The 19,196-nt window shown below is 38.5% G+C and overlaps 2 protein-coding genes across 4 annotated transcripts; both read left to right on the top strand.

Annotated features, from left to right (window-relative positions):
• Nucleotides 1-767: 767 nt before the first annotated feature.
• On the top strand, nucleotides 768-11,341 carry LOC129352237 (ras-related C3 botulinum toxin substrate 1-like). 2 transcript variants are annotated; one of them, XM_055021111.1, is made up of 10 exons: nucleotides 768-1,086; nucleotides 2,150-2,221; nucleotides 2,343-2,460; nucleotides 2,861-2,923; nucleotides 3,792-3,951; nucleotides 4,647-4,749; nucleotides 7,257-7,272; nucleotides 9,514-9,567; nucleotides 9,798-9,957; nucleotides 10,291-10,778. In XM_055021111.1, exons 1-10 carry the CDS (start codon nucleotides 1,052-1,054, stop codon nucleotides 10,416-10,418), a joined length of 909 nt encoding a protein of 302 aa, XP_054877086.1. In that variant the 5' UTR covers nucleotides 768-1,051; the 3' UTR covers nucleotides 10,419-10,778. The 2 variants fall into 2 exon arrangements, with proteins under 2 accessions (XP_054877086.1, XP_054877087.1); XM_055021112.1 differs by lacking the exons at nucleotides 768-1,086; nucleotides 2,150-2,221; nucleotides 2,343-2,460; ... (2 more) ...; nucleotides 4,647-4,749; nucleotides 7,257-7,272 and adding exons at nucleotides 6,834-6,962; nucleotides 8,918-8,989; nucleotides 9,130-9,247; nucleotides 9,678-9,684 and having other exon boundaries at nucleotides 9,514-9,575; nucleotides 10,291-11,341.
• A 940-nt stretch (nucleotides 11,342-12,281) lies between these two features.
• On the top strand, nucleotides 12,282-17,864 carry LOC129352260 (ras-related C3 botulinum toxin substrate 1-like). Of its 2 annotated transcripts, none has more exons than XM_055021157.1 (6): nucleotides 12,282-12,522; nucleotides 12,757-12,813; nucleotides 14,239-14,310; nucleotides 14,507-14,757; nucleotides 15,287-15,446; nucleotides 16,914-17,864. In XM_055021157.1, the coding sequence occupies exons 3-6, from the start codon at nucleotides 14,280-14,282 to the stop codon at nucleotides 17,048-17,050; spliced, it is 579 nt and encodes a 192-aa protein (XP_054877132.1). In that variant the 5' UTR covers nucleotides 12,282-12,522; nucleotides 12,757-12,813; nucleotides 14,239-14,279; the 3' UTR covers nucleotides 17,051-17,864. The 2 variants fall into 2 exon arrangements, with proteins under 2 accessions (XP_054877132.1, XP_054877131.1); XM_055021156.1 differs by lacking the exon at nucleotides 12,757-12,813 and having other exon boundaries at nucleotides 12,287-12,522; nucleotides 14,507-14,624; nucleotides 14,695-14,757.
• Nucleotides 17,865-19,196: the final 1,332 nt, after the last annotated feature.

Raw genomic sequence — 19,196 nt, 5'->3', positions numbered from 1 at the left:
ACACAGAACCACAGCTTGAAAAGCTACAGAAAGAAGCCCAGATACATGTTGACAGTTTAAATTACTAATCTGAGAGCAAAAAAAAAAAAAAAAAAAAAAAAAAAAATCAGTCCTAGTCTTGGACAGAAAAGGACAATATTGTCCTCTAGTGTTTAAACGTTAAATGGCATTTTTGTATTCATGTTCTGATGAACTTTTACAATAGTCCTTAAACAAAGTACAAAATATGAATTCTGCTTAGAGAACAGTAACTATATGTTACTGTGAGGTTAATTATATGTATAAAAAAATATAATAAAATTGACAAGTCAATCAATGAAATTTAATGAAGACCGTGAAATTTGGACAGTAAGGCTCGGCTTCAGTTTGGTGGTGCGTCATTTTTCAATCCAAGTTGAACTCTTTATTGTGTGTTTAAGAATTAAAGACCAACAGTACACAACATTTTAATTCCAATCAGACATTGGACCAACACACTGACTGCATATTAACATTTTAAACATGTTTGTTCATTAAACTTCAAGTCTTTTTGTTGACAGACATTTACAAGTTCTATAAGACTCCACTGTATTGTCACCTTAAACCGTTAAGCAGGTGAAAGATGTGCATTTAGATGTGTTTATCATTTAAGAATTTCAACTGTATATTTTTTTGGCTTGCCATATCTGGGTGTTCTGTTAAGGTTTTGACCATCGCTGAGCGTCACACATAGTAATAACCACTAGAGGGCGGGCTTTGACCATTACTCTGCTCTGACCGCACGAGACTTCCAGGGATCGACAGTTTCCAAGTCAACCCGTGGGCGGATTTTTCCTTCAATCTTGCTTCGATTTTTTTTTCTCTGGGTGTTGTCTGTGTGTTTTACATCTCAGAAGTTTCACTGGGGTGTCGCTCCTGACAGACACGGACAGTCAGATAGTTCGTTCCATGTAGAGTTTTTATTTTTATAAATCACCTCGGAGTTATTCTCTCTCTTTCTTTTCGCTGCACTTTTCAGGCAGCGCGAGCAGAACTGCTCTTACTTTAGCTGCTAACTGGCTAACTGGGATCGATGCAGGCCATTAAGTGTGTGGTGGTGGGAGACGGGTGAGTCGGTTCACATCCCTATTCACATTCCAACCTCGAGTGACAGAGTTTGAATCGTAGAGTCGGAGAATTAAAGCTTAAACACTGTGGTATTTGGTTTGACCCAGTTAGCAACAGTTGGCTAGAGGCTAACAGTCCCAGGTCGAGCGACAGCTGCTGTCCCTCCAGCTGGGTCACAGATTTAGCCTCAACCAGACGCAGCATGCTACTCTATAACTTCTAAGTCATTTATTTGAGTTATATATACTCCTAACGTTTGAGTTGCATCCACTTTAAGTAAAAGTGGGAGACTAGTAACATTTTAAAAATAATAAAAGCTGAATGTCTAAACGACTCGTGGCACCTGAGGGAGAATCAAATGAATCTAATGTAGATGAAAAGCATGGAATGTTTTATTAAGATGAAATTGTGAGATCATTTATATGGCTAATTTATTTAGTTTTTAGATATTGCCATGAAACATTTGAGTTTTTTGAACATTGTCCGATAATGGGCAGAAGGTCATGTGTATTACTTTAAATGCATTTGACTATAAAACATAAACTGCCCCAGTAACCACAGCAATAACAAAACGAAGAGATGTTAGAATCATGTCAAAATAAATTATTTTCAATAGTGTTTATTATTATACATAGGTTTGGGTCCGTTTCCTAAAAGAACAACACACTGAGAGCAGTGAGCCAAAACGACAAAAAGAACTATACATTTTGCATTGAAGATACTTTTTTTTCATATTTTAACACATTTTTAATATTTTGTAAAAAAAAAAAAAAAAGGCCCAGGTGGTTAAATAAAATCTCAGCAGAATGTGCCATTTGTTTTAAACTGATTGATCATCAGATTCATCAATCACTAAAATAATGGTCAGTTCCTGTCCTAACCTGGAAACCTGGTTTTGTTTCCCAATTCCTCTCTGACTCCTGATGTGACCTGCTGATTTCTCTGTAAATATATTTTCTCACTTTATGTTAACAAGGTGGTGAACGTTAGAAATAGAAATACTTTTTGCTGCTTATGAAACCCACTGTCCTTACTGTAGCCCTCTCTTTCTCTGTCTCCTCAGGGCTGTGGGTAAAACATGTCTGCTCATCAGCTACACCACCAACGCCTTCCCAGGAGAATACATCCCCACAGTGTGAGTACCACACTCTGCTGCACTGGTCATTCTCAATGTGATGGACCTAAAATGTGTTGCAGAGGAAACTTCTGGTCAGCAGACATGTCCTCAAAAGCTAATTTTTAGACATTCCTTGCAGATTTGACAACTACTCTGCTAATGTGATGGTGGATGGGAAACCGGTGAACCTGGGTCTGTGGGACACAGCAGGACAGGAGGACTATGACCGGCTGAGGCCGCTGTCCTACCCTCAGACAGTGAGTGTACACACAACTCATCTCTGTCCATTGTCCTGGACAGATCTGAATTAGCTAGCCTCTGGCAGAACGAACACTGTCTTGACTCGGAGTTATTTAACAAAACAAAACAATCTCCCTCTCAGACAAGTACAGTGAATAATACACAGAGTCTGGAGGACAGTGAGACGCAGTAAAAAGCAGCTCTTCTTTACGCTGTTTGTCTTCACAACAATCTGGTCTTTGTGCAAGAGAGAGAGAGACAGTCACTCTGTATTTGACCAATATAATGAGTCCTGATTTGTGTTGTCATGTCATTATCGTTCTATTCTATGTATTCTAACTCAAGTAACAACATGATTTCTCACATTAAGGTATGAATACATTCAGTGACTGATTTTTACCTTCTTTTTTTTTCCAGGACGTTTTTCTTATTTGCTTCTCACTCGTCAGTCCAGCTTCCTTTGAAAACGTCCGGGCCAAGGTAAGAGGAGCCTGTGTTGCATTATGAATCTAAGGCTGCACCGATTGCAGTTTTCTTAAAGATCATCAACCTTTAAGAAGGCTGACCTGCCGTTTCCAATTTTGGATGACACCAATTTCTTTTCATATCTCAAAAGATGCTAAGTTGGATGACTATTATTAACTTCACTTATGTGGGTGGCTCCGTCAGTCAGCCTACTCTGAGCAGCGTAAAGGGGGACAGTGTGTTTCCATTGCACATAATATCGCGCAAATTGGAATTATAAAAAAAATCTGCTTGATGGAAACTCGACAATTTCGAACAAAAAAACAAATTTTTCTATAAAAAGTTTTTTGTATGGATGGGGTGGGGTTTTTTTTTTAGTCCTATTGAAATAGATGTGTTGCGCAAAACTGCAATGGAAAAACTTTCCTGTATCATGAGTCATGTGATCATCTATCAGATGTTACTACTGGTGAAAACAACAAAGAAGATGACAGGAAGTGATGTCTGAATTAGGAATATATTCATTTATGTTAGTTGCTGCTGTGATTTTTAATAACTTGTCATGTGAACAAACTTACTCAGGTGGGAATTTAACTTAATTTCTTATTTAATGGAAACACTGCATTTGCAAAACTGTGTTTTTTCGACATTAGCGGAATATAGACGAATGTTGTGGATATCGGCCAATCTCCCAAAATTACAGAAATCAACTCATCAGTGCACCCCCAAAAAGAAGCAAAGCATGGAGTCTAGCATGAGATGATAAATTGATATTTTAAAGGAATATTGGTAATAATAAACAGACATGTGTTTGATATTAATCTAACAATGGAGCTCCCTCATACTTCCTGTTCTGCATGTGATTGCCTGTGTTGTCCTGCAGTGGTATCCTGAGGTCAGACACCACTGCCCCAAGACGCCAATCATCCTGGTGGGCACCAAGTTGGACCTGAGGGACGACAAGGACACCATTGAAAAGTTGAAGGAGAAGAAACTCTCCCCCATCATCTATCCACAGGGCTTGGCTATGGCTAAGGAAATAAGTCAGTTTTTGTTTCACACATGCTCAGATCAATTTCTACTATCATATTTGTCACTGCTGAGCCAGCATTTACACAGCGTTTGACTCAGATTTGCATCAATGGCCCATAAGTAACATGATTACTTTTGGCATTATCTGCATTGATGATTTACTCATCTCAGTATGCTGGATGCTTAAAAAAACTTTTTATCATTTCTCTAACTCATTGGAAGCTTCCAGAGCTTCAGCTCTAGACCATTTGTTCATCTTTACATATGAAAACACAAAGTGATGATGGCGATACAGCTAAAGTAACTCACACAGTATTAATGCAATAAAACCTTTGACCAATACACATGGATGATTCAGGATGACACACATTCACACTTCAGAGACACAAAATTCATGTAATTTAATCCTGTAAACATTTTGCAACAAGCAACTGATCAATTAATCACACGATAAATTAAAATGAGCTTGATCATTCCCATTCTGATGATGAATATTTTTTGAAGGGCATTTTTGCTTCATAATCCATTTTATTTGTGGTTTTGGTTGCATATAAGTTTTTGTTTAATTTATTGTTTTAGCTGTTTTGTTTTACTTTGGATATTTTAAATATCTTCCAGGTCCAGTGTTACATGTTTTGCACCAAGCTAAAGTTTATCAATATTTGAGAGGAAAAACTTTTCATTATTCTTCCATCTTTGAAACCAGGTGCAGTGAAGTACCTGGAGTGCTCTGCTCTGACGCAGCGCGGCCTTAAGACGGTGTTCGACGAAGCCATCAGGGCGGTTCTGTGCCCCCAGCCCACCAAGAAGCCCAGGAGGAGGAAGTGCACCGTACTGTAAGGACGACCCATCCGGATCAGAACACATGGCCAGGATGACGGAAAAATGGCACACGGGTTCTTACAACTAGCTTTACTATGCCGGATCAGGGCATCTTTTACATAGAAAAAAAAAAAAAGTAAATTTCCACCTAATTTTTTAGATTAATTTTAGAAGTCTTATGGAAAAGATAAAGACGTTTCTGAGTTTCAAAAGTCAAACATTATCGACCTTTGAAACTCAGAAATGTCCACATTTTTTCTAGAAAATTTTTCAGATGAATCTTGAAATTTCCAAGTTGTTGTCAGAAATGCACTTCTTTTTCAAAAAAACATTTCTATCTCCAATGGCCCTGATGTCATATTCTTGGAAGTGGTATAATGTCTATGAGCGGACCCAGATGTTCGTGTGCTTGGTTACATCTGGCTCTTTCAGATCCATTAGTACATGGTAAATTTTGAAAAGTCCTCGGGATGTGAGGTAAAGCGATACGATTGGAATTTTTATTAAAAATATTCTTATATTTTTGTCATATGCAATGAAGAAACACTACTTGAATGTGGATTTGTCATATTACTAGATTTTTACAGAAGGTCCAGTGTTTCACTTTGCCCTGAACACTAAGATTCCTGCTGCCTTTATTGAATTCTACTTTATGCAAACATGTTTTTAGATACATTTTTTTAAATGTCACTTGATTTGCTAGCTTGACAGACTGGTTTGTTTACATGACTTCATTTAGATGGAGGTTGCAGAAACCCAGATCACTGATCACACTTTTGCTTTAATGTTTGTTTTTCTGACTTGGAGTTTTCTGACATGGCAACCTCACGCCTCACCCGTAAAAACTGACGGAAGGAAAAGGAGGTCAACTCCTGAAGGACAGTATTTTAGTTGCATTCACTGCATTTATCTTTTTTATTATTATTATTTCAGAATATATTTATGTTGTCATGAAGGTTTGTGGTTTTTCACGCTTTATTCCAAGTTTCTGAAGTGAGTCAGTGTTATAATATCTGAAGAGTGGAGCTCAATTAGTGTTAGCCATTTAATGTTGAATAAAAATTAGACATGGGTTGGTTGGAAATTCTTAGACTGAGTCAAATGATCCGTTTTGTTGCAAATAAAAATTACATATGACAACAAAGTTGTTTTATTCTATCTGAGATGTTGCACTACAATATTAATCAGACTTTGAGCAGAAACCCAGTTGAAAGCAGAACATTTCAAACTTTATCCCAGCTGCTCTTCAGTAATAGTGGGAGAAAAAAACAAATTGGTCAGTGTGATTATCTGCTGGCTAGCTTGTGGATCCAAACTGTTTTAAAGTGGCGTTGACTTCATAAAGATGCTCAGTAGCGCCACCTGTGGTTCTAGCTCAACTGGGGTCATTTTTCCTGCCAGCTAACCTAAAAACACAGCAACACGTTGGGAAGGGGGCAACGCTATTCTGTTCCATTTCGCCAAAGAAAACTGGTCACAACCACTAACAAAAAGGACTCCATTGTAATTAGAAGAATGGTTTAATAGGAACATGTTTTGTTGAAACTAATTTTTCTAAACTGTAATCAGCCTAATGCTGACTGAATCAGAGGCTGCCCAACTGATACGAGAAAAGCTAAACTAGCACAGGTACTCTGAAGAGCCATAAATTCTGGACATTTTGTAATTGTTTTCAATACAGCAGTATCTTTATGTAGTGTTTTGTTTTGTAAAGCAAATAAAGCATTTATGAAGCTCTCTTGGATCTGTGTTTTGTGAAAATATTACAGGGTTCTCCCAAAGAATGTTAATATCACATCCATATCAAATCCTGTTGTTGAATGCATTACCAGCTTGTAGAGGCAGTATGGTTGTAAACCGTTCCTTTACAGGTGAACAAAAATCGTTTTGGTCAAAGTTGAAAGAAATATTCATCAAAACTCTGATCTGGTTAAATAAACGCTGGGTTACTCACCTTTACCAGCAGCAACACCTGGTCAGCATTCCAGAAATTTCTCAAGCTTTCGTTGACGGTAAATCAGGAGGAAGTCTTGATCATTCCTGTAAAATAATATAAACCAGAAACTCCAAAAACAGTTCACTTAGTTTGTTGTACACTTCAGACAGCACAAGGACTCTGGTTTACTTTACCTCCTGGTAATTTGTCCAAGCTAACTCACCATATGATGAATAACATTAAGTGTGTGGTGGTGGGAGATGGGTAAGTTAGATTTTTATTCTCACTTTATCCAGTGTTTCACAGTGTGATGGATTTAAAGTAAGCATGTTGTACATCTCTGCTCTTTGTAAACAAGAAGACTCGTACGAACATTTTTGGGGGGTTTTTCAACTTAGGGAGTTGAAGCTCTAAGCTTCTCATAGTTTTACTTTGAGTCAATATTGAAACTGTTTTGCCAGAACATTTGAACAATTTGATCATTTCTTGATATAAAAGCAATTCTGTAGAATAGAAATGTTATCTTTCAAACATGAGACAGGACTGCAGATCGTAGAGAACTCAAGTTCAGTGTGTAGGTAACCCCCTGCCCTTGCCCCCCACAAATCAAGACAAAAAGCCTCTTGGATGAACAGGGAGGCAGCCATTTTGGATCAAAGAGCAAATTTTGGTCTTTTTCACTTTTAGACACTTTAAACTTTAACAAACTCCTTGTGATTTTGACCCATCGGCTTCATTTTTGGTCAGGATGCAACCTCCATCAAGAAGTCAACAGTCCTCCTTGTTGGAGGACTGTTGGACTAGAGCAGAATCAATCAGATTATGTTCACAACCAGAATCAACAAGAACTGACAGACTGAATAACTCATATTTGAAACAGTGACAAGAAGAGGAAGTTGGGGAAATGATTGTTGGTTTCTTTTAAGCGTCCTCAAGTCTACTGGGGGCCCTGACTTTTGGCCAGACCGTAATGTAATGACCCAGGGAGCCACAGTAATGACAGAGTGTGGAATATATGTGATTCCTGGCTAAAGGTTTGTTTGAATTCAGCTAGAAAATATTCAGAAGAGCAGCTGAAATTCAATGGGTTCTGAAACCCCTTAACAACCTAGTCCAAGGCTCTTCCTGATAACAGGTCAAGGCCAAAGCCATATGCTGTCTTGGAATCACCTCGAGAGAAGCTCTGAGGAGAGTGATTAAAGATCGAGGAGCACCATAACAGGAAACCTCCACATTGATTTACATCACCTTAGTATGTTTCCGGAGTAAGAGGACGCATGTCAGAAGAGACAGAGAGAGGCAGGGGAGTGAAAATCTGAACTGAGCAGGAGCCTGTTGGAGATTTCTTTGTAAGAAATTAGTTTGATGAGCCAAAGATTGATTGGGTAGGGGTTGTTGATCAGAATTCTTATGTATCATGGCATTGAATGAGGGAATTCTGTTCAGTGAGTGTTATCCTGAGTGTTCTGTCAATGAGGTGCTGATTTTTTAACCCACATGCAGAACACACTTAGGAGACGGAGAAAAAAACAGTTAAAACAGTTGCGCTCTGTGTCTGGGAGTCGGAGAGGCTGGGAGATCAGGAACACTGAAGACGGGAGATGAGAAGTAACAGCTTAACAGATGAATAATGTTTTATTGAAGAGGAGCGCTTATTGGTAAGATGGAGGTGAATCTGCCAAGGAGAGGTTGAAGACTGAGTGGTCACTGGAGGTAGGGTTCTTGTGGGCTTGCAGGTCCAAGAAGGTACAGTCCAGGGAGCAATGGCGGAGGCCGCAGGTTGGTGATTGCATTGGAGGGCAGACAGGTAACCAGCACAGATTTGGAAGGAATGGAGCGGTAAGTCACCAGTTGTGGAAGTTGAACCAGGAAATCTTTAAAGGAGGTCTTGAAGTTGTGCGGAGAAACTCAGGCAATACAGAGGGAAACATCCTGGGCACCACAGAGAGGAAATCATAAGGGTAAGTCACTGAATCCAGGAACTCAGAAGGCTACAGAGTACCATAAAAGGCAAGCACTCAGGCACAAAAGTGACAGTTCCCTTAAGCCTCAGGCTGATGAGACTGATGACTTGCAGGTGTGTGGAGGGAATCTGACCTCCAATGCGCAGCAAAACCCCAGCTTCCAAACAAAGAGTTATACATCAGAATGGTCAGTCATCATTAGAGAACATACTTATTAAGTTATAACTATCATTATTGTCTTGTTTCTCCCCTCAGGTCTGTGGGTAAAACATGTATGCTCATCAGCTATACATCCAATGCCTTCCCTGGAGAATACATCCCCACAGTGTGAGTCCTACACAGCACAAAGCATGACAACTTCTGACCAGATGTGGTTTACACCCAACGTTTGAGTAAACAAGGCAAATTTGGAGATATGGAATAAGACAATGTCTTTGACATCTTTCACTATGTCTGTTTTTCTCCAGGTTTGATGGTTATTCTGCCAATGTACTGGTGGATGAGAATCCAGTGAACCTGTGTCTGTGGGACACAGCAGGACAAGAGGACTACGACAGACTCAGACCTCTGTGCTACCCTCAGACGGTAGGTGTATGTTCAGTACATCTGCTCACACTAGTTGATGCAACAAGGAATGCAAACAAATAATCGATTGTCAAATAATGGTTTATCAAATGAAAGTTGATGACCTTTGATTAATTGATAATGTCAACTAGACAAGTTAAAGATCCTCAACATAAATACATTCAAGTCAAGTCCGACAGAGTTTTCAATAGTCTACATTGAACTGTGAAAAGTTTGTGTTAATAGTTTTTTATGAATATTTTTTATGCTGCTTCCTTCTCTCTTAGAACGTGTTTCTGCTTTGCTTTTCTGTCGTCAGTCCATCTTCCTTCCAGAATGTGGTACCAAGGTAAGAACAGCCTGCTGTCTGCAACAAGGCCAGCTGTTCACATCAGATCACAACTACGTAGAAAAAATGGCCGTCATTGACACAATCCAATGTCTACTTAAGACATAAAGTATATTTCTATATTTGGTTTTAGACGTAAGAAAAACATGTAAGAAGCCTAAAGGTGGACGGAAAATGGTTTCATTCTTACAGAGCTATTGACAACCCGTTTTCCTTCTGCAGTGGATCAAAGAGCTGCAACACCACAGCCCTGCGACCCCTATAGTTCTGGTGGGCACCAAGGTGGACCTGAGGGATGACAGTGAGACCATTGAAGCTCCGGAGAAGAACAAACTGACTCCAATCACCACTGTGCAGGGCTTTGCTATGGCGAAAGAAATCGGTCAGGTTTTGGTTCTCGTATTCTCTGTTTAAATGTATCTAGGCGCTACAGAGGGACAAACGGGCCAGAGAAAAACAAATAACAAAAACTGAAAGGTCCAGTTTTTTTTTTTTTTGTAGGAAAGGAATGTTATTAATTGTAGATCCAAAACAATGTATAAGGCAAATTTTGAACTTGTCATTGGACAACTAGGAACTCAAAAAAACTGAAAGTCCATTTCTATTTAGCAAATTTGCATTTATACATATATATAAGTAGAAAATCCATCCATACATTTTTGCACTGCAGTGCATAGATACAATAACACATTTTTCCTGTGTGTGCTGAAACCAGGTGCAGTGAAGTACATGGAGTGCTCCGCTCTGACGCAGCGCGGCCTCAAGGCTGTGTTTGATGAAGCCATCAGGGCGGTCATGCTGACCCCCGAAGTCCGGAAAAAACGCAGGTGCCAGATACTCTGATGGAGATCCATGTGAGCCATGAGTCAGAATTCCCACAAAAATCATCGTTTTTACAAACAGAGAAGATGTCAAATTTCATTTAATGAAAAAATGTCCAGCTGTCCTGTTCTCCTGCTTTTCTGGTTGCTTTGGTCCTTTCAAAGTGACTAAGGATGTGATTTCTTTTTCAATAAACATGGTGACAAAACCTGCTTCCAGTTTTCTTTTAGGTTGAACCTATAAGAAAATTGGTAACAGAGTAGAAAACAATTTATGAAGATGGGAAATATTGCATCTGATTATCTGGAGGTTGGATGTGGAGTACCTCATGGCTCAGACCTGGGACCAGTTTTATTTCATTTGTATGAAGCAAAGTGTTTAAGGTATTAAGGTATTAAACACAAATATTCTAGTCTCTGGTAAAAACTCACCTCAGAAATTAGAGAATTAAAGAAATAGTTTGACAATAGTAAATTATCACTACATTTGGAATCATATTTAAAACATCTAATAAACTGCTACCTGAGCTCACACAGAACATGTGTGAAAGAGAAGGGAATAATCGAAGAAGTCACTCAAACTGAAGGATTTGGAACAACAAGAAAAAGCTTTTCTGTTTCAATTCATGGTGTGAAATTATGGAACAAGTTAAATGAGGAGTTAAAACAAAGTCAAAACATAATACAATTTAAAAGGAAATATTTACACAAGATATAGAAATAAGGCTGAGAGACAGCACTAATGTGTATGTCTATATAAATTTAGAAGTATGTAAACCCAGATAGAATAGAACATTAATTAATCTATGTTTATTTTTATTTAGTTATTATTTAATAATGGAAGGTCCACCTGAAAGTATTTTATGAGTTTATAGGATAGCAGTTCATCGGCTTTTCACTCCTTCCTACTGCTTTTCAAGCTTGATAAGATTATTGTAGTACAGCAATGTGTTTTGCATTCTTTGTTCATGTGTGTGATTTTATACTTCTATCATACTTGAAATGAATAAATAAAATAAACTTCTTCAACAATATTTTAGAGTCTTTAATGGAAATTATAGTTTGGAATCCATCTGAAACAAACTGAGTTCAAAAATATTCAAAAATCCCAAAGGAAAAATTTGATGTTACTCATGGTATCAAGTTTCTTCAAAGGGTTGTTGACTGGGTCAGTAATCAGTTACTGAAAACTAACCTATCATAAAATCTAGCCTGGATTAAGGAAACTGTATTATGATAGGAAACAATGAAAAATTAAATGAATTACCACACAGAATCAACAAGTTACATTTGACTCTATAATTCAGCACCTTGAAATTGGGCCTTTGTCTCTTTAAAAGCTCCTCCTCTTTCTGACTTCATGTCATGACTTGCCTTAATCAGCAAGTCATGACAACGTGGCTCCTCTGTTAACCCTTTAACTACATTTTTACCAGTGTTGCACTAAGAAAGAGCTCATGCAATGAGCTCAGCACATGTGGCAGCTCCACTGGGTGTTTGCTAATTGCTGCTGGCTAGTCTGAAGGAGCTGAAGGGGGGAGTTGCTCTGTGAGGCAGAAGCTCTGAAGTTAGGAAACTACAGCTCAGAGGAGGAGCTTCATCCTGAAAAGGCAGAGCTGGGTCCACCCAGGCATTTTGCATTGCTGAATGGTTGCCATGGAGATTAAAGGATTTCTCAAATGTTTCTGAAAGAATGGAGGCAACACGCCAGGTGTGTTTTTGTTGAAGGGATGACATTACGAGATGCCTCAAAGCTCAAAAATGTTGCGTTTCCGCCACACTGGCTCTTTGATCAGCATCACAGTTCAATGCTTGTCAGACATTTTGCTTTATCGTGCGAACTGCCACAGACATCTGCATGAATGAAATTCTTGCCAACAGACAACACCTGAGCAAGATTCCAGCGATTCATCAGGGTGTTGTTCCTGGTACAGGAGAGGAAGTCCAATAATTGGTGCTGCAGTCTCTCCTGCTGAAGCAGAGCATGGATGAGTCTCTCCAGAAGCTTTTCCTCCAGCCGCTTCGCCTTTAGGACGACAGATTCCTGTTCATCCATCTTTCGTCCAGGTCGCCTATTCGCTGTGTCTGATGCAAAATTCCATTAAGTGTGTGGTAGTGGGGGATGGGTAAGTGACTTTCAGTTTTTCCTTCTCACCTGTAAATCATAAGATGTTTTAACAACAACATTAAAAAAACAGCCAACAGAAGCTGTTTTTCCCCCTCTCTAATATTTACTGTAAAAACCAAGATAATTTGTATGTAAAGCAAAGCCAGATGAAGGCAAAGAAAATGTTTTCATATCTAATAATGACAAAGAAGCTAACATTGGTGCAAAATGTTGTATTTTATCTCCTTGTTAGATATTAAAGTGCCATTTCTGAATGTTTTCTGATATGGAAGAGCCAGAGAAAGAAAAGGTGAATAAAATTGTTTCTTGGGTCACAAAACAACGCTCATGAAAACAGTCCCTCCAGTCCAAACCAGTTTGTCTTCATGTCGTACAGTCATGGTGGAACAGGTTTTTACCTGCAGCTCTTTACAAAATGTCCTTTAAATATTTTTATCAGGTTAGCAACATCAGCTGCAGCAACATTTGCAGCACATCCAACATGTTGCCTCTTTTCAGTGACGATTGTACGCTTTTATTTATAAGAAAAAAAATTAACCACAATAAGAAAGATTTTAAATACTTTCACTTTTTCTTAATCTTATTATTTGGGACTAGTGGCCTTTAATGACGGCACTCAGACAGGAAGTAGGCAGACAGCAGATCCAGTCAGCTCTGTGCTGCAGCTGCTACTGTCATTGCTCCCTGCAGCAAACGATAGTAAAAGTGTACAACAATAATCAGATTATTTTCATGCTTCTTGTGAGGAAGTATATATTATATTTGTGGCCAAACCAACTCAAATAAAAATGTGAACCCGTCCTTATTAAAAACCAAAACAACATTGGTTGTTGGTTTAGGAGATTGAACGTTCTCCAACATCTTAGATTTTTCTGGGACTCTGCTCTTCTTGACTCAGATCTCAGAAGTTCCTCCTTGAAAAGGCGAAAGCCACAGTTCCAGTTTAATCTTGACTTTCAACAGTCATTTCCTCTTTGATCCCTTCGGACATTTTTAAGATTTGACTTTTCTGAGCCTGAATGTCCCACAGAGTCTTGGCTCAGTTCATTTTCAACCTTACTTTGGATTGTTTCCCGCTCTGAAGTGGGGTCTTCCAGACCATTTCTTTTGGCCTAGCGTGTAAAAACTTGGATGTAGCAACAGAATGTTTCTTTATCACATAGCGCTGGCATAAGACAGAGGCCATGTTTTCCTGTCTTGGTCATGATCTTACCTCTTAGATCATCTGATATCTTTCACAGCCCCTCATTGGTGTTTGGTATCAGTTTGTGGATGGTAGAGATGATAGCAAATCCTGGTTATAACAGAAAGAAACTCTTGTAGACACTTGAACACAGAAGTTATTCTAGAAGTTAATCTAGAAACTTTGGAGTTTTGAAGCCTTCTCCTGATTATTCTTGTGCTGTGCTATGCTAGTCTGTCTGTACATTGCGTTCCTATGCAATTCCACTGGAAAAACTGTCTCGCTTCCAGCACAGTCTGGGCTCTGTCCTCTTGACTCCGACCAATCAGCGGACAGAAAGAGAAGCTGTGAACAATGACATCGCTTTTCTGCGCTGTTTTAGAATTGTCTGGAGTTTTAGCAATCGCTTCTCAACATCCCAAACCCTTTGGACAAAGAGAAGTGCAGTTCAAGGTGTTAGTTTTTACTAGGCTCGTAGTGCTACTCTTGTTTGTATTATCTAAATGTATGCTTCATTCTCTTTTTCCTCAGGGCTGTGGGTAAAACATGTCTGCTCATCAGCTACACCACCAATGCCTTCCCAGGAGAATACATCCCCACAGTGTGAGTACCACGCAGAGCAAACAGCGCCAACTAGTGACCAGATGTGGTCACGTTCAACTGTGATTTGGAGTCCGGATTATTAAAGACAGTGTGCAAATTTTAATGTCTTTACTGTCTTTATTGTTTTTGTATTGTACTTGGTGAAATGTCACATCCAAGAAAAGTTGGTTTATTTTTCAAAACTCTTTCCCTTCAGATTTGATAATTTCTCTGCCAGTATGCTACTGGATGGGAAACCAGTGTCCCTGGGTCTGTGGGACACAGCAGGACAGGAGGACTACGACAGACTCAGACCTCTGTCCTACCCTCAGACGGTGGGTTTGCATACGTCTGCAGGAAAGTAACAGACAAACAAATAAGTTCATTCTTGATTTTGCTTCTCAGGATGTGTTCCTGGTCTGCTTTTCAGTGGTCAGTCCAGCTTCTTTTGAAAACGTCCGAACAAAGGTGTGTGCATTTACTTTCATATTTGCAATCTTATATGTTATCAGAAATGACCTAAATGAATAAATTAAGTTCTAGATATAATAGAAAAACAGAAAACTTGACATTTTGACATGTCGAAGGTTTTTGTGGAATTTGCAAATGCAGGAAATGTATGTTTTGAACAGAGACATTGTTAGCAGACTGGTTTTACAAACAACAAAATCTCAACAGTTTAGTTTCTTTCCACTGTGTTTTTAATTTTTTGTTAATGGTATACATTTAACTAAAACAACTGAAGTACTAAAGATAACATTTTTTTTTATTTGAAAACAATTTCAGAGGATAAAGCTGAGATAGGATTGAATTCAGATGTTTTTATATATTATTTGGTGACAGTACATTTGATTATGATGTTTTGTTTTCGTCATGTGAAGCACTTTGTCGATGAAATGTTTTATATTAATAAGAAATTCCTAAAGAACGAAAGGAAACAGATCCTGCTGCTGTCGTGTCAGTTGGTCCACTAACGTCCTGCCGCCTCTTCCTGCAGTGGAGCGTGGAGCTGAAGCACCACTGCCCCAACACCCCCATGATCCTGGTGGGCACCAAGTCCGACCTGAGGGACGACAAGGACATGATTGACAAGCTGAACGAGAAAAGCCTCTCTCCCATCACCCTTCAACAGGCTTTGGCCTTGACCAAGGAAATAGGTCAGTGATCCAGTCCACACATGAACCAACACATGTTCAGTATAACATTCAAAACACGAGCTTAGAGTGACTTTTTTTTTTTTAACTGGTTAATTTAAGTTCATAAAAATGCTTGTATTCAGCATTATTGTGTGACTGATTTAAAGGCGAACACCGTCAGGCATGTTATACATATATCCACTGTGATGGTTTTGTAGTATAAAATGCTGTAGCTAGGGTGATGGAAAATAATGTGAATGTTGTCACACATGCTTTTCATCCTGTGACTGTTTTCCGTCCCGTTTTTTTTTTTTTTTTTTGGGAAGAGGTTAAACATCTTTAAAACAGTCAGAAAATAAACGACTTTCATTTATGCCTATGCTTAAATAAAATTTTTATGAAAAAATGTATTTATGACCATTTAATTTTATTTAAAACAATAAGTGTGTAGAGGTTCAATGTTCACTGCAGTTTAATTTATGTACTTATTTCAATTCATTTTGACGACTGTTACTCAAAACTATTAAAATATTTATTATTCAGACCCAAACTCAAAATTTAGTGTCTCAGAAAATGCAAATACAATGTTACTCTCTGGGCTGTTCATTCACAAGGATGGCGTGTGACCCAACAGCTCTGCTGCACACAGTCACCGATCTCACAACAGTTCTATGTCCCACCGTATTAATAAAAAGCTTAAAATGTAACAGGCAAAAATGGAGAAGCAACAGGAATTTCTGCAGAATTAAGAAGATCGTGAAGCAAATTTAAGAGTTTGAAGGCGTGAACTGGGCTGGACTCCACCACACACCAGCTGCAGTGTTTCCGTTACATAAGAAATTAAATTAAAATCACACACGGATAAGCTTGTTGGACTTAAATCGTCACATTATAGTTGGCCATTTTGCAGAAGAGCTATGGACTGAACACACTGGAATGACACAGCTTGTCCTTGCAGTGTGATGCTGTGGGAGCTCTGGTGGAGTCAGCTGAATGATGGGAAAACAGACCAAAACAAAAAAAACATCATCTTGCTACCACTTCCTGTTGTCTTCTTTGTCATCTTTGCCAGTAGTAACATCCAACAGGAAGAGGCGGCTGTTGATCACGTGACTAGTGTGATGCAAAAAAAAATGTTTCTATTGCAGTTTTGCAAAACATCTGTTTGTATGCAGCTGAAAAACTACCTCATCCTAGCACCAAAAAAAACTCTTTCTTCTCTTGAGGAATCGTCGTGTTTCCATTAAGCAAATTTATTTTTGTAATTTCAATTTGTGCAATTTTATGGTTAATGGAAACTCAGATACAGGTTTGTGTTAGGACTAGAGACTGATGGGCAAAGACTTTCATTTTTTAAGTAACTTCAGGTGAGTTACTGAGGTAGATCAACTCTTCGGTGTAGATATTCAAACTTACTGACATGCGCATGTCATTTGAAAACAATGGAAATACAATGAACATGTTTTCCTTGTTGTTGCCCGAAACCAGGTGCGGTAAAATACCTGGAGTGCTCGGCTCTGACGCAGCGCGGCGTCAAGACCCTGTTTGATGAAGCCGTCAGGGTGGTGATGTCTCCGGTGAACGCTCCCAACCAGAAGGTCAAGAAGAAGTGCACCGTGATATAGTGAGATCCACAGAGTCGCTGTCACAAGAAAACACTGTCAATAAAACCAGCACTTCTCAGACAGTCAGTCTCAAATACAAATATACAAGCAACAACCAATAATCTTCCGAAAACCCAATCACTGCTGGAGCTTTAACTCCAGGTTCCACCTGCTGACCTTTCTCAGAAGACTTGGGAAGGTCTGCAGGGTTCGTGGGCTATGAGCAAATCTCATAAACAGGTTGGTGTAGAGCATAGGAGATGCCAAATGTGACCTTTCACCTTCACTATCTACCTCCACCCACTAGTCCCTTGAATATACAAGGATACTTTTAGCAGTTTCATGAAACTGTCATGTTTTTATGAGCCTGAAGTGATCTCTTCTCTTAGAAGTGTCTGGATATCTGTCATAATATCTGCATATGAAGGATTATCTCATTTTCTTTTCTTATCAATAGTAATTATCCATGTTTGGTTATAAATTTAAATAAAGATTAATTTAAACTCTGAGGTGTGTTTTTATTCAGTTGAATGGTTTCATGTTTGAACCCTGCAATAAAATGTTTCTTCTTTTTTTTTCCTATTGGCTACATGTTTCCTCCAGCTGGTTCTGATTGGCCGATTAATCCCCTGTGATGGCCCCTAAATGCAGAAGGTCCTGGCTCAGAGCCAACTTAGCTAAAAATCCTTTGCTCTGTGTGCTCAGAGGGTTTTTGTGGGCATTGCACGCTTTGCTGCGTTCTTCTGTCCGTCGTTCGTTTCCTGTCGTCGATCGTGTGACTGGTGTGATGTGAAAAACGTGTTCCCGTTGCTGTCTTGCGAAAACGTCATCCCACTGCTGAAAATCTTCACTGAATGAGAGTTTTTTTAAGCCATGTTTATTTTTGACATGTGGTTTGACAGCTGTCAAAAGCACTATGACACAAACATGGGACTGATGTTCTGTTCAGTTTGCCTATGTTGATGTGTGTCTGTCCTTATCAGATAAACTTAAATTAAAATTTAAAATTCCTAACTTTATTTTAAACTTTGCATAAATGTTAACTTAATGTTCATGTTTTGCTCATGAAGGTTCCTGTCTTGGCTCTTGCTGTGGTTTGTGGATTTTTTTTTTTCATACATTTCTGTCCCTATGTTTTTTTTTATTGGAATCTTTTGAAAATAAGCCATACCGTAATGTTCACTAAAACCTTTTTGATCACATAATTTGTCAGCTTTTATGTCATTTTGATGGAAGTGTAATCATTTTACTCATGCTGAATAAATCTTACATCTGAGACTTCTTCTTGTTTAAATTTGTTATAAAGATCATTCAACAGGTCAATAGTTTTTTACGTGTCTGTTTTATCTTATTTTTTTTTTCCATCTTTTTAAAACAAACTTTCATTATTCTTGAGTAGGAGTAACAAGATTTCCAATGTGTTTGTACTAAATCTGTTTCTATTAATAGAAGTCTAGGAAACTTCTATCAGAAGGCCGAGAAGCATATAGACTAATCTATATGATATTTGGCAATTGATAAAATTAGACTGATAAAATAAAAAAGTTTTGTTTTATTAGTGGAATTAGAGAAGAATCCAAAGAGGTACATTTATATAAGTAAGTACTTAAGTTTATATAAGTAAGGGAAAAGTCATCGAGAATAGACTTCTGATAGATTAATTGAATAATTAACCACTAAAAACTCAAGATAGTAAATTCAAAGGCCAAAACGGTCCGCTGATTTAGATAACACAGCAAAACACACCAGAAGGTACAAAAACAGAACAAAACTGTGGCCTTGTCAAAGTCTGGGCTAAAATCTGATTGTCTCATCTCACAGAACTGAGGACTCGGTTCTTGCTTGACATTTCTCCTGGTGTGTTATCTGCTCAATCTCCAGGAACCAAAAATAAACCAGTCGCTCCTGATCATCAGCAGCAGCACATGAACAGAATTCCAGACATGCATCAAAGTGTTTCTGCTTCAGGGAGAGGAAGTCTAAAAACCCTGCTGTCGTTTCTTTGCAAAAGAGTCTCTTCTGTTTCTGCTCTTGTAAGAATCTTGTGTGTTCTTGCCTCCCGCGTCGCAGCTGACCATCATTTTTACTTAATTTTTTTATTGGCAGGAAACGGTTGAGTGATTATAAATTTGATGCTTGACTATTAGTTTTCAGCTCTTAAAAAAAG

The sequence above is a fragment of the Poeciliopsis prolifica genome, unplaced genomic scaffold, assembly GCF_027474105.1.
Source record: "Poeciliopsis prolifica strain line A6 unplaced genomic scaffold, Auburn_PproV2 SCAFFOLD074, whole genome shotgun sequence".
Lineage (NCBI taxonomy): Eukaryota > Metazoa > Chordata > Actinopteri > Cyprinodontiformes > Poeciliidae > Poeciliopsis > Poeciliopsis prolifica.
The sequence above is the reverse complement of the archived record's forward strand: the minus strand, read 5'-3'. Positions and strand labels throughout refer to the sequence as shown.

Excerpts from the sequence above, each read along its gene's own strand:
- LOC129352237 (XM_055021111.1), top strand. The coding sequence starts at position 1,052 with ATGCAGGCCATTAAGTGTGTGGTGGTGGGAGACGG. Across the intron at positions 2,924-3,791 it reads TTGAAAACGTCCGGGCCAAG|TGGTATCCTGAGGTCAGACA; the intron begins GTAAGAGGAGCC and ends GTTGTCCTGCAG. Across the intron at positions 9,568-9,797 it reads CATCTTCCTTCCAGAATGTG|TGGATCAAAGAGCTGCAACA; the intron begins GTACCAAGGTAA and ends TTCCTTCTGCAG.
- LOC129352260 (XM_055021156.1), top strand. The coding sequence starts at position 12,485 with ATGCAAAATTCCATTAAGTGTGTGGTAGTGGGGGATGG. Across the intron at positions 14,625-14,694 it reads CTCTGTCCTACCCTCAGACG|GATGTGTTCCTGGTCTGCTT; the intron begins GTGGGTTTGCAT and ends TTTGCTTCTCAG. Across the intron at positions 14,758-15,286 it reads TTGAAAACGTCCGAACAAAG|TGGAGCGTGGAGCTGAAGCA; the intron begins GTGTGTGCATTT and ends CTCTTCCTGCAG.